The sequence below is a fragment of the Globicephala melas genome, chromosome X (assembly GCF_963455315.2).
Source record: "Globicephala melas chromosome X, mGloMel1.2, whole genome shotgun sequence".
NCBI lineage: Eukaryota > Metazoa > Chordata > Mammalia > Artiodactyla > Delphinidae > Globicephala > Globicephala melas.
The window spans coordinates 64,544,963-64,560,947 of record NC_083335.1 but is presented as its reverse complement, the minus strand read 5'-3'; the positions used below and the strand labels follow the sequence as shown (position 1 = coordinate 64,560,947).

The following is a 15,985-nucleotide window of genomic DNA, read 5'->3' as shown; positions in this document are numbered from 1 at the left end:
GAGACAGAAGGAAGTGCCCTGAAAACAAGCTTGTTCAATGGCAAAAACAGAATCCTGCCTCTTCCAGTTAGTCACGTGCCACTGAGTGAATAATTTAATTATTTTAAACCTATTTCCTCATCTGTAAAACACAATTATAAAAGTGACTAGTCATAGTGCCTGACACATAATAGGCATTCAATAAATATTGCTATGCGAGAGAAGATTCAGAGAGGTGAAGTAACTTGTCCAAGTTTATAAAAATAGAACCTGGCTCCCAAATTCTAGCATATTAAGATCATTTTGCTGTTTCTTAGTTCTTTGGAAATATGACTATTCATGATCCTTCTGGCACATCTCTATAACTCAAGAATAGTTAGTTGCCCCTATCCTGACAGATGTCACTACACTAACACAGAACTTTCTGTTTTGTTCCCTTGTGAATACAGCAGCATTTCTCATTTGAAATAGAGGATTTTGAAGTACTTGGTACATCAATCTACCTCATCTGAGGAAGGCTGAATTATTCCATCCTTGGCTCTGAAGGACACTGAGATCCAGAAAGCAGAACAGTGCTTCCAGATCCTATTGGTCTAAACTGTGCTGAGTGTGGTGAAAGAAGAAACAAATAAAGATCCCATTGTACAGTTATCACACAGGAATTTGTTTCCGTCATCTTGGTTCACATACCCCTCTACTTCCCACAAACAGTTCTCATTTTAAAGTTTAGTTCAGTACCAGTTATTCTGAAAATTTGCTTAACGTGGTCTGACAGATTGAAAAAAAATTGAATTGGAATACAAGTGTAATAGGAAGCATCTGAACAGAGTGGAATGAGAAGTGGAATAGAGGCTAGAAGACGTGGGTGCCCTTGGGTATCTCTTCCCCTCTCTGGACCTTTGTTTTTCCCGACTATAAAGGGAGAGGGATAGGCTACAGGGTCTCTAAGACCCCTACCATCTTTAGCACTGTATGATTCTATAATTATAGAATTATAATTATAAATTATAATTCTAATGTATAATTTATTATAATAAAGTATAATTTATTATAATAAAGTATAATTTATAAATTACAATTCTATAATTATAGAATAATTATCCCATAATTATTCTATAATTATAGAATATTCTATAATTACAATTATAAATTATAATTCTAAATGATAATTTATAAATTATAATTCTATAATTCCCCTACACACACACAGACACTGAGGTATTAGAATATAAAGGGATGTGTGTGTGGTGAGGTGTGGGGAGATGATAGTTTGGAGAAAGGGAAAAAAATTGCAGGCAGGTACTTCATTTGAGCTTAGCACATACGGTGGAGTGTGCAAGATATGGAAAGATAGGACAGAATCACTTGCTAATAGAAAAATAGGTTTACTTTGCTAAGGATAGGGTCCAAGCAAGCCTGTATCACTAAAGCCTTTGAAGGCCAACCTCTATGCTGTATATTATTGAAAACCTACCAAGAGCTGGTAATGAACGAACAATACCTCAAATGATTTATATTAACCATATTTCTTTTTCTTTTTTGTTTGGTTTTGTTTTCATTGAAATGTATTCAGCGGGCCAGACACAAGCTTCTACCTGCTTTGCTACTGGCAGGTGGGGACAAGCAGCTACAGAAAAAAATGATCACTATTTCACTCTTCTATTAGTTTTTGTAGTTTTTGTCACAAGATTTGACTATTATAAAACCTACATCTCAAAAAGTATGCCATATGCGTTGTTACGTAAGAGTCAATATAAGCAAATATTGCCTCCTACTCACTATAAACTTTGTCCAGACCAGACAATTTAAATATCGGCCTAATTTGGGCTTTACAGTTATGAACAATCAAATGGGAAGTTACCAATTATTTGCTTAAAAGCTGACTTTACAAAAGCGGATTTATATTTATCTTGATGTTTTGTCATGTATAATATATAACCCAATCAGGTGACAAAGCTATAAGAATCAGATCCTTAAACATGTTTTTTCATTTTCTGCAGAGTTCCAGAAGCAGTAAGAAACACAGCTCTGAGAGTGCCCCTGGGCAAAAGATAGAGGAGGTTACAGCTTGTGGAAGTGGTAATTAGAGCCAATTACAACTTGACTTACCTGCTTTGTCATTAAAACGCCTGTCAGACCTCTCATTTTTCTAAGCAGAGGAAAAGAAAAGGTATAGCTTAGTAGGGGAGAGGGTTAGCTAAAGGGAAGGGATTTCTAATTGTTCACAAACTTACTGTGTAACTTTAGATAAACATTGCCTTTTGGCTTCAAACTGTGCTTTGCTCACAGCTAAACCCTAACTCTTGGAGCTGAAAAGGACCTCCAGAAATCACCTGGTCCAGTCTCCTGCCTTCAAGAAAGTAAGGTATTATTATAGTCCCATTTTCCAAATGAGACATGAAAGGCTCAGATAAATTGACTAGAATATGTCTTCTGCATCCTAAGTGCCAATAGATTTGATTTTGGTCTTTTAGCTTAACTGTCACGAGGAAAATGTAACTATTCTCCTCACTTTTCTCACAGATATGTTGTACACAGGCTAACACGTAATAAGCACAAAGCACTTTGAAAATAACAAGGGAAGATTATAAATATAACATTACCAACTGAGATACTAGCCCTTGGAATGGATGGGTCTCAAGGAAAAGTAACAGGAATGGATTTAGCCCTTTGAAGAGTTAGCTTGAGGAAAGATGTAGAATTACACTCGACCTAAATGGACCAAACTCACTTTCTGCAAATAATGTATACGGGTTAATTAGGAGTAACGAAAAATTGTGAAAGAACATGAATGCCACTAATGCATTTATCACTATGTTTGAGAGGGTAAACAAAGAGTAAGTGAACTTTTGCATGTAAAATCAGAAATCCTGAACAAATTGGGCTCCTTGGGGAAGGGTAAAAGGAAATAAGGTTTTTCTTACAATTTAAGAAGTTCACTATCCTATACAAGCTCTGATGACTGTGCCTTTTGTCCTTAAAATTGTCAGTAGTCTGGTCACTGAATGCCTAATTATCCATCTTCCTGTCTGCAATCTTTCTTCACCTAACCATTCAAATTACCCCTGCCCAAATCACTATCTTTACCTGCTACTTTGAACACATCTGCTCCCTCACAAACCCTTGTTATCCTCCGTATTGAATTACTCATTCAGGATTTCAAGGTCCTCCATCAATCCACTCCAATCTAGTCTGTCTTTCCCGATCCTTCTCTAACCTTTGTTCTTTTTCTTTCAATACTACACTTTCTCCTCATATACCTGAAACAAATCCCATCCTTGCATCTGATAAGTCATCTCTCGTCACCTTTCTTGAAAACCAGCACATATCTGATGTGAGAACTATAGGCAGGGGGCTGAGTCTACTTAATAGGTAGAAGTCTCTCAGTAGTCATCTGATATGATTACCCAAAGGAGATTGGAGCCAAGCTCCCCCTCCCTTAACGTGTTTCTATCAGGGAGGAGAAGTGAGGGCATAATGTTCAGGAATAGAATGCGGAAGAGTGCTGCTGGGTAGACTGCTTGGAAAATGTGGCAGTTCTGAGTATTAAAAGAGGAGTATTTTAGGATTTGTCTCACCCTTTCATTCCTTTAAAGCTTTATCTTTATTGTTTTTAATAGAGGTGTCAATTTATATGCTGCCTTCCTTGTCACACATCCCTTGGTGAAGGTATGCAGTGGTCACTATCAGAAAGACAGATCCCTAGAGTGGGGGGAGGAAGAGTGATTTCCATAGTCAGCCAAGTAGGCACAATGGTTTCAGGAAGGTTATTCCAAAGAGAGGGTGGCAGTATATATTGTATAGAAATTTTATGGTAGTACATACTCTAGGGAGTAAAACTAGGGGCCGCAAAGGCCATTCCCTTATTAGATCCAACATGAGTGATGTGGGCAGTTTGGTTACCTGGCAGATATTGAGCTTAGAAACAGTATATATTTTGGCTTTTAAATTTTTATTCACTTCCATATAACAGCATATATAAAATGTTGCACAGACAAAAAGCATTTCTGGTCACTCCTTTGAGACTGGCAAAGATTACATACTTTTGGAAAAAAAATCAACGGTGGAAGAATTTTCATCTCTAAGGGTAGATTTTATTTGGAGATAGCCAAAAGTCACTTGAGATTAAGTCTGGTGAACTAAGGTGGGGAATAACCTGAACATAATTTTTCGTGAAATAAGCACGTAAAAGGATGACCTATTTTACTGTTAAAATATCTCACAACATGCCACCCTCAAAGGAAACGATTTTTACTGGGGTATGTAATTAATTCTTTAAAGTTTTGTTTAGGGTACAGAAATATGTATCTGATTTTATGATACTAGAGGGAGAATGGGCATAGCTAAGGGAAGACTACAAAATATTCACCTTCTTTGGAGGTCACGTAACAAGGTTTCCATCAACCTGCTATTGCTCCGGGATAGTAAGCAGCTTTTGTATCAAGTGTGGAGCTGTAGCTCTGCTTGACTTAAATGAGTGACGCAGCAGTTGGGAAGCAGGAAATGGTACTGGATTACACACAGACAACCAAAACTAACACAAACACACATAGACTTCCTGGGATGTAAATTATTTTTGAGGTTTGAGATCTCCTTTTACAGAATTTAGTATATAACAGATTTAAAAACCAAACTTCTTCACCTCCCAATATTAAATAACTAAATGTGCAAAAGAACCACCATTAAATAGCACATAAAAAGCTATACATTTTCTATGAAACAATATGTGCACAGATTTTCAAAGCTGTGAAAATGCAATAAAGAGCACAACACATTTTGGTCACTTTATTAAATGACATTAAATAGTTTAAGTTTCAACTACTAAACAGCACTTTGAATGGTGAAAACACAGATAGTATTATTGTCATACTTGAATGCTTTTCTTTAAAAACACAGTTCCAGTCCTTATATATATTACAAAACAGCCTTAAAGGAAGAAGTGACATCTTTTCTACAGTACTTAAGATACTCAATACGGAACTGAAAAGCAGTCTAACAGAAACAAAGGCAAGTCTTCACAGCTGTATGATTTCAGCAGCCAAAGCTGGATGATGGACTGAAACATTACTATACAACTGGGACAAAACATATACAATATCACAATACTAAGCAAAAACGCTTTACACCCAAAGAAATAAAACAGGTTACAAAATGTGGAGAATTTAGCAGGCAAAACTGTATTACAAGCAACATTTTAAATCGTCATTTTTTAAGCCATTGCAACTATTTAAAACATCTAAAACAAATATAAAAATGAGCCTTTTAGTATCTTATAGATGTGATTTTGTCTTTAAATATTTGTTAAAGCTTGATGTTATACTCAAAGTACATATTATGTAGCTAAAATGTCAAGTGAAGAAGAGTATGCAAAGTGGTCCAAGTTTTATCTCAAACTTTCTTATTTCCAAATCATTCTTCTATGTATTATCCTTTAAGTCATAGTTTCATTAATGATGAAAAAGGTTTAGAAGGTTGCCTAAAATTTTGACACCTATGTCTTTGAGCAAGCAATCAGACCATGATGAAAGTTCACAGGTCTAGTAAATCAGGTTTAAAGTATTCTGGACTTGTAGAAATACCAACTGATAACAGTTGGCCAAAGTATACTGTCTTCAAATATTTATCTCATAAATCTTGTCTCTTTCATTTCTTCTAAAGTAAAAACACCCCCCCACACACACACCAATTGAATGAACTTGATTATATGGCTGGCATAATATCCAAATACATGGAATTTGTTAGTGATAACTCACCACGGGAAGGTGGAGGGTGGATCCACCAAACCTCAAAATTCTATATGACAAACTTAGTACTCTTGGATGTTTACCACTAGTTTTTCATGATCAAAGTGGAAATCTCTTAATCATCGTAACAATTCAAAACAGTTTTAGCTAATGTTAAACTCATTCCTCATTCTAATCCAGTGATACCTAGAGCAAATCCTCCACCCAGCTTTCTCTTTTTTGGAATTCGTTGGCCATTTCCACTACATGTTACGTCACCATCTCAAAAATAGTTTTGCCATGTTGAGTTGACTCTCATAGTCTAACAATCTTTTTCTTTAAGAAACTCAAGCAACCAAATTGTACATGAATAAGCTTATAAGTCATTTTTACAGGCCTGGATTAAGAAAAATGACAATGTAATGACTTTCTAGTAAAACCTCATAAAAGGGCATTAGAGATTAATTAATTTTGATCAGAAAATTGCCTCACAGATCTAAACTGAAAAAAAAAATCGAGCTTTGAAACATAATTTACGTAAGAAAATGTAGTTGGGTAAAAAGAACATACTGATGAGAGAAAAGAAGAGCATAGAAGCCAGTGAACCTTATCTTTAGGAGGAATTATTTCACAATACTGACAGTACTGGGAATTGTTTTAAAGCACATTCCTCATGTGAACTTAAAGTCAGCAATGGTTCTGCCATTTTGATGTTGTTTATAAAACAGGGTGTGAAGCTAACAACCACAACATCATCCTTAACCTCCTAAAATGCTAGAACTTGATTTTGTTAGTCCACATCCCACTGCCAGCAACAGGATGAAGCACTAGCACTGACACCAAGCAGTTAAGAGATGTGCTTTATATTAGTGCCAGGAGAGAGAAAATTCTTGTGTGGAAGATAATCCACAACCCTGAAATTTTACCAGTAATTATTTCAGCACGTATAACTGAAAATAAAAAATGGCAGAAAGACTACAGAAGAAAAAGGAATTCTCTTCTTAAGCTGTACTTAAGGCTGTTTATACAATGCTAAGATAACTGCAAGACTCCTCCAAGTTTTAGAGCAGTAGTATTTAAGAATATTGCACACAATTCTGTGTCAAAGATAACCCTTAGTTTCTAATTTTCAGTCACAGACACGATAAAGTAGGAGCCTAGTTTCAGACTTCAGTCAAAAGAACATTAAAACCATTTCAATCACTTTAATCAAGAAATGGATTAATACAAAAGTATTTTGTAACTTGAGGAATCAACTCTAAGAACTCAGCTGTGTGTTTTTATATGTAAAGAATGAATATATAAATCTGTATTCTTTCATAAATCCATTAATTTATGACAATTTTATGGTCGCTAAAAGCAGGCATAAAAATTTAGAGAGGAAATCTGTGGAGTTGTTACTGTTATGGAAGGACTTGTTTTCACTGAAAACAATTTGAAAGATCTTCTGTACTCAGTGTGTGTAAGAAGATTCTAGGCAACATCACTGACAAATGTCAGGAAGAAATGGTATGCCCTATTAAAAAAATTTAAAACTAATATGGAAGATTGCCATTTAAGGGGAACAAACTATTTATACAGTTGAGTTCTGTTAAGTCATTGATTCCTAAAAAAATAAAAGATCTTTCTATGATTTTAGCAATCTTTTAATCTTTTAGTGCAAAATCACATTGATTTCCCTTGGGAAGGTCCCGGATTTTTGCTTCTCATTGGGGGTGGTGCACGCTGTAATGGTGGTGGCTGCATACCACCAGCCACTGACTGATACATTCCTCTCATATCAATCTGCTGGTAGTTAGAAGGATTCATGATTAAATTTGGAGGCTTTGGCATCATGAGGTGACCCAGTGTTGCTTGTTGATAAGTCATTTGCTGCTGTTGCTGCTGATTGTACTGCTGCTGGAGCCTTCGGTTCATAAGTATTCGCTGAACACAGCTGATTAACTAAAGAGAGAAAAGAGAGCTGTTACAAGTGCATGACCTGTCTCAAAGAGGCAGTATCAAGTTTTGAGTTAAAATCAATTTGTTAAGGGGGTACCATACCAAAAGGGAAACACATTATTGTTATCACCATTACTAATTTGATGGCATTCACAGGACCATTACTGTAGAAACCGGTTAGTAACACCATTTAGGGCTAAATTCTCTTAATGACTTGACTATTGTAGTGCAAGCAGCATTTAGGTTAGTTGCCATAGTAACCCATCCTGCACTGTGATTAGTCTCAAGTATTAGTTACAGCACTTTTTTGTCAAGTCTCCTTTCTTTGTCATTCTTTTGAATATTTCACCTGATGACAGACAAACAGTTTTAGTGACAAACACCCAAGGGAAAAGGCACTTGCAGTGGGAATAATTCCTACTTGGAATGGCTCAAATTTCCTAAGATAATTTAAAACCACATAATTCTACAGTGCTTTCTAAGTAAAATTCATGCCACAGAAATTGATTCCCTGGTGTCAAGAGTTGAAATTTCCCAGTGCAAGGCAGATGGCTGGCAAAGACCATGCTAGGAAAGATGATCAAGGATCCTGGAATATGCTAGTCTTTTAAAGAATTACATAATTTAGTAGGAACCTGTGTCATGTATCATTTATAGCTCCACTTTTTATCTCAAATTAAATATATTAAAAAGTATACATATTTGTGGAAGTTGTTTTAAAATAGTAAATGTGGTAAAAAGTCTGGCAAAAATCCCTTTTTAGATGTCCAGAATATACAAAAATAAAATTATAGGAAAGAGAGTCTATGTAAACTTCAAGGAGACCCATTTGGGAAGTTGTTGCTCCTTTGCAACAAAAGACATTACCTTTATTTGACATTACTAGGTTTTTGGATAAAGTTTCTCTGGGAATAACCAATGACCATCCATCCGTCCATATGAGGGAATGGTTATTGACACAGATGTCACACAAACCGATTATTATAAATTCAAGAAAATTAAACATAACCTAGAGATAGTCCAAATTCTTACCATCTGTTGTTTTGTCAATACGTCATTGTAGATTGCTTCTCTTCGTTTAACATCAAGCTCCTGGCTGGCTTGTCTACTTAATGCTAACGCCTGTACCTGGGCCTCTGAGAGATTCATGTTTTCCTTCCACTAGAAGAAAAGTTTCTATTTACTCCTTATTGCAGTAGAGTTGAGAAAAAATAATTAAGGTACTTAAAGATACTGAGGATTTTTTAAGTTTTTTTTTTCCTTTTCCTTTACTCTTTTCTAAAGAAGACAATGATGTAAAAGCCGGGTACTAAGTTGTCCACTATTGTACAAAGGTTACCTATGTCTGGAATAAAACTATTTGGATTTAATTCATGCAACTGGTAATTAAAGTACATTTATGTAAACAATGCACACATTTCTATGATTAACTGATTTCCAAATTCTTAGATTTTACATTTCTCTTTTGTGCCAACATCCAGGTAAAACTGAATTACATATAGCTTGGCACTATTATCCAGTTTATTAGTATTTTACTGTTGCAAATCACGTTATAAGGATTACGCTCTTTTCCCCATGGAAGTAGTGAGTCAAACAACAATTAAAAATTAAAACAAATGGAGGGGGGAGAACACAAACTGCAAGTTGGAATAAACAACTGCCAATTAACTTACTACAGCTGAAATTATATCTTCAAGAGGCTGAATCCTCACTGCTGTCACACTGTTTGTTGCTTCCACAACTTTTTCTCTTCCCTGATTAATGAGGTCCTAGAAGAATGCAAGAAATAACTTTATAAGGGCATGTAAAAGACAGCATAGTTTTAAAGTATAGGGATCCTTTCTCTTGCCAATTTATAGCACTTGGTCTTAAAACTCTTTAAATAATTGAAAAGAACAGCAAAATTCAGCATCAATAAAATGGAGTAAAACTCATCAGTGAGGGTCTTGTTAGGAAGATAAAAGTTTGGGTTCTATTGCACCAATATTTTAATAATTTAAATGACTCCATAAGCACATTTTAAAAAGAAAACCACAGATTAAATTATTAAATTATTGGTATATTAAAACCTAGTCCTTCTTATTTAAATCATAACTGATTCTAGTTTTCAATTACTTATTTCAAAATACTGTGCATTATCGTATACTTAATGTTGCATCTACACTGCATTAGAATATAAATCAATGTGTGTATTTATCCTGTTTATTCAAAATATTTTATAACTGAAGAAAGTGCTATTTCCCTAGCCAGTCAGCTGCTCTATTGTTCCTTAATTAAAATTATTCAAACTACATTAATTCAAGGCCTGATTCCCTTGTGCTATGAACAAACCACATTTTATTATACTATGCTGGTTCAAAAAGGTCAACAAATAAAAGAAAACTTTCTTGGTCTATTCAGAGGTAATCTTTTGGAGAATGTGATATTCCAGCATAGGGAACCTTCAACAACAGGGCATTTGAAATTGCCTTTAATTCAAGTTAAACTACTTTTGTACTTCACAACATACCTCCAGCTGTTGATTACTCATTGCTGACAGGGCTCCCAAATTGAAAGGAATATAAGGAGTTTGAGAGTTGAAACTGACAGGGGGTAAATTGGTCCCAGTTGGTATGTTGAAACGCATGGTCAGTCCCTAAAAACAAAAAAATATGCACTTTCCACATTGTGATTTAAAACTTGAAATTCTACATCACCTACTGGTTTAGAAAAAAATCCACATTCTCAGATCTAGGAAATTATTAACACTCTTTCACACACAAACAAAACACCCTTTTCACCCGAAACCAAGATCTTCTTACATAGAAAGCTTTAACCCCTAAAGGTGTACTCTTTTTCTGATAATTCCCACAGAATGGGGCAACTCAGAGAATTCTGATGAGACTACTAAAATCACAACGTTAAAGAAGTTTGGTACAATGAGTTTAAAAAGGATTCAGGCATTAGGATAAGGTTTCCCACATGCTCAGGCATATTTTTGCTCAAGTGGGGGTGGTGTTTAAAACAGATGTGGAACTATTTTAAATAAAGTTGCTGCTGGAGATTGACACTAATGTCTAATAATGGAGTCTTTCTGTGTTCTGATAATCAGTCAAAACTTAGATTTCATGGTACACATGCTAAAAGCAACATTTACTCCTACCTCCAAACTCTAAGCTCCTATATGTCTGTTACTACTGTGAGGGTGTTGATGGAAGTTAAGTGATGCTAAATATATAGCTTCCCACTAATCTCTCAATTTAGCAAGTGCTAATCAGAAATGAGGTTACTACTCTTTAAGGGGAAAATATTTTCTTCTCTCCTCTCCTCCCACTCTATCACCAAAGGTACCGAAAAGCCCATAAACAGAGTCTCCTACTTGGAGACTCTGTTCCTGAAGATTCACTACATTACTACCTGTTCCAAATGTGACGTTTTTCTTCCCCCACTGTTCTTTTAAATGACTAACATAAAAAAAAAGCATTTCAAATGAACTACCTTCTTCTCTGCTTCATACTCAGCCCAAGCTGCTTTTCTTTCTTCTTCAGTCAACTCTTCTTCTTCTTTGTGGTCCAAAAGAGAATCATGTTCATGATATCCTACAATGTGTTCTTTATGTATTTGAAGAAGTTCTGCAAGTATGGTGTCCTGTTTAGAGGGGTTGAAATAATAATTATTTTCTCCCTCTGGATCATATCGCCATAGTTCTTTGGCCTACTGTTAGACTGGAAGCTAGAAACTGGCTGCTATACATATTTCTGATATTTATGATAAATTACCTAGAAAACATTCACAATACATGCAACACCAGCCTCTTACGTAAGAATGTTATGTTTATACAGCATGTTTTAGGGGCTCAATTTTTTAATGACTACTTTTCATCTTTCAAGGTTTTTTCCTCCAACTTTTTTCTAACTTTTTCATATGCATTTTGTTTTGTGCTTTGTTCTGAGTTGATAAAAAAATGCTAACAGAAGTCTGCTTAACTCAGAGATAACACTGAATGAATGTGCTAAAAATCATGGCTACTCCTGTTCTTACATGTTTAACAACTTTATTTTCATAATCACTTCAGCTACCAACCACTATACTAACAAAAACTAAATTTAAATTAATCAAAACAGCTACAGAACAGTTTAACTGGAACATACAATCCTTATATTTCAATTGTAAGAAGGTCAAATATAAATTACACTGTAAGGACACACGGTTCAAATTTAAACTGATATACACTGTTTATCAATTTATTATCATAGTGTCTTTTTTAAAAGTCATAATGTCTTAAGCCAGTCTTTTAAGGTTAAAAAAACTAAAAGCTTAAAAATTGGGATCATTTATATACTCAGTAAGAACACCAAACTCCTGCTCTGTGTGATTATGATTATGAGAGAGACACACACAAACGGAGATTTGGGGGGCAGGGGGTTAAAGTGAACCATGGGTATGTTACTTGCTAATAAAAAATTAAAATATTCACAAGTTGTTTATTAAGAAATAAAAGATGAAAACCTGGATATATAAAAGGCAAATTAATTCACTTTACAAAAGGATTTTCCATAGCTTCTAACAGCAAGTTTCCTTAGAACACACTTTCTAAATTGAGTGTGAACTTAGTGAAAGAACGTAAATAATATTTGACTGGCCAAAGGAAGGTACAGCGAGGTATATAGCACATTAAATTTAAACTTAATCTGCATCTAATAATGCTTAATGCCTCCATAAGTTTAGCATAGACTTTTGTCTATGAAAAGAATTTTGTCTTTACATCTTCAACCATACCTAGAGTATAGCGTCCAACACAGGGTAGGGGCTCAAATGTTTGTTAAATAACTCAAGATGAAAAATTCAGCTCATGAGGCCCTAAGTTTTTTTCTGTACAAGAGCAAATGCTGACACCAATTCCAAACATTCTGATATTTGGCATCATGTTAACAAACTTTTTATCTTGCTACCTCAATAAATAATCACTTCATAATTTCACGAAAGAAAAGGAACTGATTTTCTTAATGCATACAGCTGTAATTGAGATTTTATAACTCATTTTGAAGGCATGTGCTATTTCTTTCGTTGAAAACATTAAAAGACCATACAAGCAAGAGGGCTCAAGAAAGTCTACTGGTGGAACACATATATGTTAATAAGTTTATTCTTTTAAAATGTTAAGTAAACATTTCTCTCCTGCACCAGTGTAGAAGTCTGCCATCAAAGCTGACTTCTCTGGCCTATGACATATAGAACAGGTTTATCATCACTAGATAGATCTCCAAAGTTCAGAGTTACTGACCAGGCAGGCAGGGAGATAGGGCAGTCTGAATTAAATTCTGTTAAAAGATAATGCTTTCTTAGATGTGTGTCTCCCATGCTTACCCCCCAAGCATGACTCAGGAGAGAGGTATGTAATAAAACCAGATAACATTGACTAATATTTTTAGCAAGTGACCATGCCAAGTACAATTAGGAAAGTTAGCTGTTCTACAAAATACCAAATAAATTACAAGGTAGAAATGTTCTATAGATAGTCCCTAATTTTACTTCTGTCTAACAATAGGTGATGTTCTTAACCATAGTCAAAAATCACTTCATTTCTCTAAGACAGCAACCTAAGGGGAAGACCAGGAGAACTGTGTGCTAGGAACTGAATTTATTTTTCAGCTGTGTGGTTTCTCCGTAATACTGGATAATAACTTAATCTAGTTATGACTATAAGTTAAACATGGATGAAATAGTCTACCATCACATATGTAACAGGATGAGATAAGAATAGCAGGAATAAATGAAATACCCAATTATTTGGAAATAAACACTATGTCAATCAAGTGTAATGTTTATTTCTCAATTATAAATACCACGATCCATACATTAACTACTTTTTATGGTTAGAGAAAAACCTTTCCAGAAATGCATGTATGCAGTGTGCATACATGCACACACATACACACAAACACACCCATATACACCCTTTTAAAAAGTGACTGTGATTTCAGGGAGCTTTATCAAGTTAGTCCTTAGCATCCTGTAATTTCAAAGTCCAAACTTATCATCTTGAAATTGGTAGAAACTGATGTCCAGAGAGGCAAAGTAACCTTTTTCCAATCACAGAGCTAAGGACTAGCTGGGACTAGAAGATAAATTTCCTGACTCCTATCCAGTGATTATTCTATCACACTGTAAAGAATGACTGTTTTCTTGAGGTATAGTGCCCTCTATTTCCCAGATCTATTCTCTTAAAAAAAGAAAATTCCCTAAAGGATTCCAGGGGAAGGAAAAACTTAAGTAGGTCTATTTTTTCTCTTTTTAACACCTTTGTTCTTTCTGAAGTTTTTAAAAACAAGTATGTGTTAATTTTTTAATAAAAGAAAATATAAAAACTGAAACAAACACAATTCTTAGACAAAAACTTGTGAAAGGCCAGTTCATGCTTAGCCTGAACCTGACATGAACTATTTTTACCATTTTCATCTTCAGGAGATATTCATTTCAGGAAATCCCATTCTAAAACCTTTAAATATCTTCTCCCCACCAATTCCAGATTTAAGATCTATGCTATCAAGTCAAACATGATTGCCTAATTTTAAGGTCAGATTATGATAGAGGTTCAGCTTCTGCCCATGCAATAACTTTCATTTTGACCCACAGTCAACTAAAATGTCAACAAGTCAGAGGAAAAGTGCATGTGACTTAGCTTTTTATCATTAAAAAAATTTGGACCCTTTTCCTAAAACATTACCTCCCTGCTAACATCAAGCCAAAAAATCAATCATATTGCTACTACTGGCTACAGCACTCCCTTCTTTTCAAAGAATTTTTAAAAATTTTAATGGAAACGATGTTAATATCTATTATAAAAACTAGAGATAACTACTGGTAACATTTGTTGTATATCCCGCCACACATTTACACTTAACACACGTGTGTGCACACATTTTCACATAAAAATGGGATTGTACTATATTTAAAACCTACCTTTCTGCCTTAATATCTTTCCATGAACATTATTTTACATTAAATACAAACTTTCATTGTTTTTAATGGCTGCAAGGTGTGAACATTATATAGATACACTTTATCATCTATTTAATTATTCTCTTCAGAGTTTATCAAGACATTTATGCCACTTCTAGTTTTTAATTATTACCAAATCTGTAATGAAATAGGTTAATGGATAAATTTTAGGGACTTCCCTGGTGGCACAGTGGTTAAGAATCTGCCTGCCAATGCAGGGGACACAGGTTCAAGCCCTGGTCCGGGAAGATCCCACATGCCACGGAGCAACTAAGCCCGTGAGCCTCTGCTCTAGAGCCCATGAGCCACAACTACTGAAGCCCACGCGCCTAGAGCCTGTGCTCCGCGACAAGAGAAGCCACCACAAAAAGAAGCCCGTGCACTGCAACGAAGAGTAGCCTCCACTCACCGCAACTAGAAAAAAGCCTGCCGCAGCAGCAAAGGCCCAATGCAGCCAAAAATAAATTAATTAATTTAAAAAATTTTAATGTATTATTATATGAACCACTTGTTCATACAATAATATGCCGACAATACTCAAGGACTCAGACGAGTATGTTTACCACTATCTTCATTTTAACAAAGAAAAGACATTACATAAAAGTTAACTGACTTTTATAGGAACAAGATTCATTTATACATTTCAGAAGCATGAAAGCAGAAATCTTTCTTTCTTCCAGAGTGTTGTGTAAGACACAAATAACAGAAAGAAGATACAGGATTTCTGATACAAACTGTTTCTACATCTTTCCCATTTAAATTAATTGCAGCATACTGTCAATACAAGAAACTTGATGAGATTAAGAGGGCAAAAAAGTATTTGTAACAAGATCTTCAGAATATTTCTTTGGGAAAAAGTTTTGCAAAATCTAGAGCAAGTTATAAAAGTTAATAAAGAAAAATTTCATCCCAATATACAATATAATCGTGGAGAGGTTTTTTGTTTTTTCCCCTTGAAGCATGCATTTATATCAGTTGCTATAGTAACACTATTATTGAAAACAATACTGGAACAGAATCTATAATCACTAGGCCAACAGTCATCAAAATGAGGTTTAAATTACATCCAAATGTGTACCTTTACTTTTCTTTGTCTAAACTTTATTTTTCCTTAAATAAGTGAAAAAGCTTACAAGCTGGGAAAAGCATGGTCTATATTCTAGCTAACAACCTAAATTAGTTTGAGCTTCAAAATGACTAGTTCAATTAATAAAATAAAATTAATGATAAACTACAAGTTTAAGTTAATCTATTTAGAAGTTTAAAGTATTTGGTAAGCTGACAAAAATTTCCGTTTCATTAATTCTGAAATTCAACCTTGAAAATAAAATTTTTAAAAAACAATCAAGACTTTGCCTAGA

At 34.7% G+C, this 15,985-nt stretch overlaps 1 protein-coding gene across 6 annotated transcripts in view; it reads right to left on the bottom strand.

Annotated features, from left to right (window-relative positions):
* Nucleotides 1–3,912: 3,912 nt before the first annotated feature.
* ATRX (ATRX chromatin remodeler) overlaps nt 3,913–15,985 on the bottom strand; it is a 249,016-nt gene continuing 236,943 nt past the window's right edge. For all 6 annotated transcript variants that reach the window (XM_030849631.2, XM_030849624.2, XM_030849626.2 and 3 more), the window contains 5 exons: nt 11,121–11,270; nt 10,153–10,278; nt 9,317–9,412; nt 8,676–8,804; nt 3,913–7,646 (listed from right to left, as the gene is read on the bottom strand). In XM_030849631.2, coding sequence (XP_030705491.1) covers nt 7,368–7,646; nt 8,676–8,804; nt 9,317–9,412; nt 10,153–10,278; nt 11,121–11,270 — 780 coding nt within the window. In that variant the 3' untranslated portion in view covers nt 3,913–7,367. The remainder of the gene's footprint in view (nt 7,647–8,675; nt 8,805–9,316; nt 9,413–10,152; nt 10,279–11,120; nt 11,271–15,985) is intronic.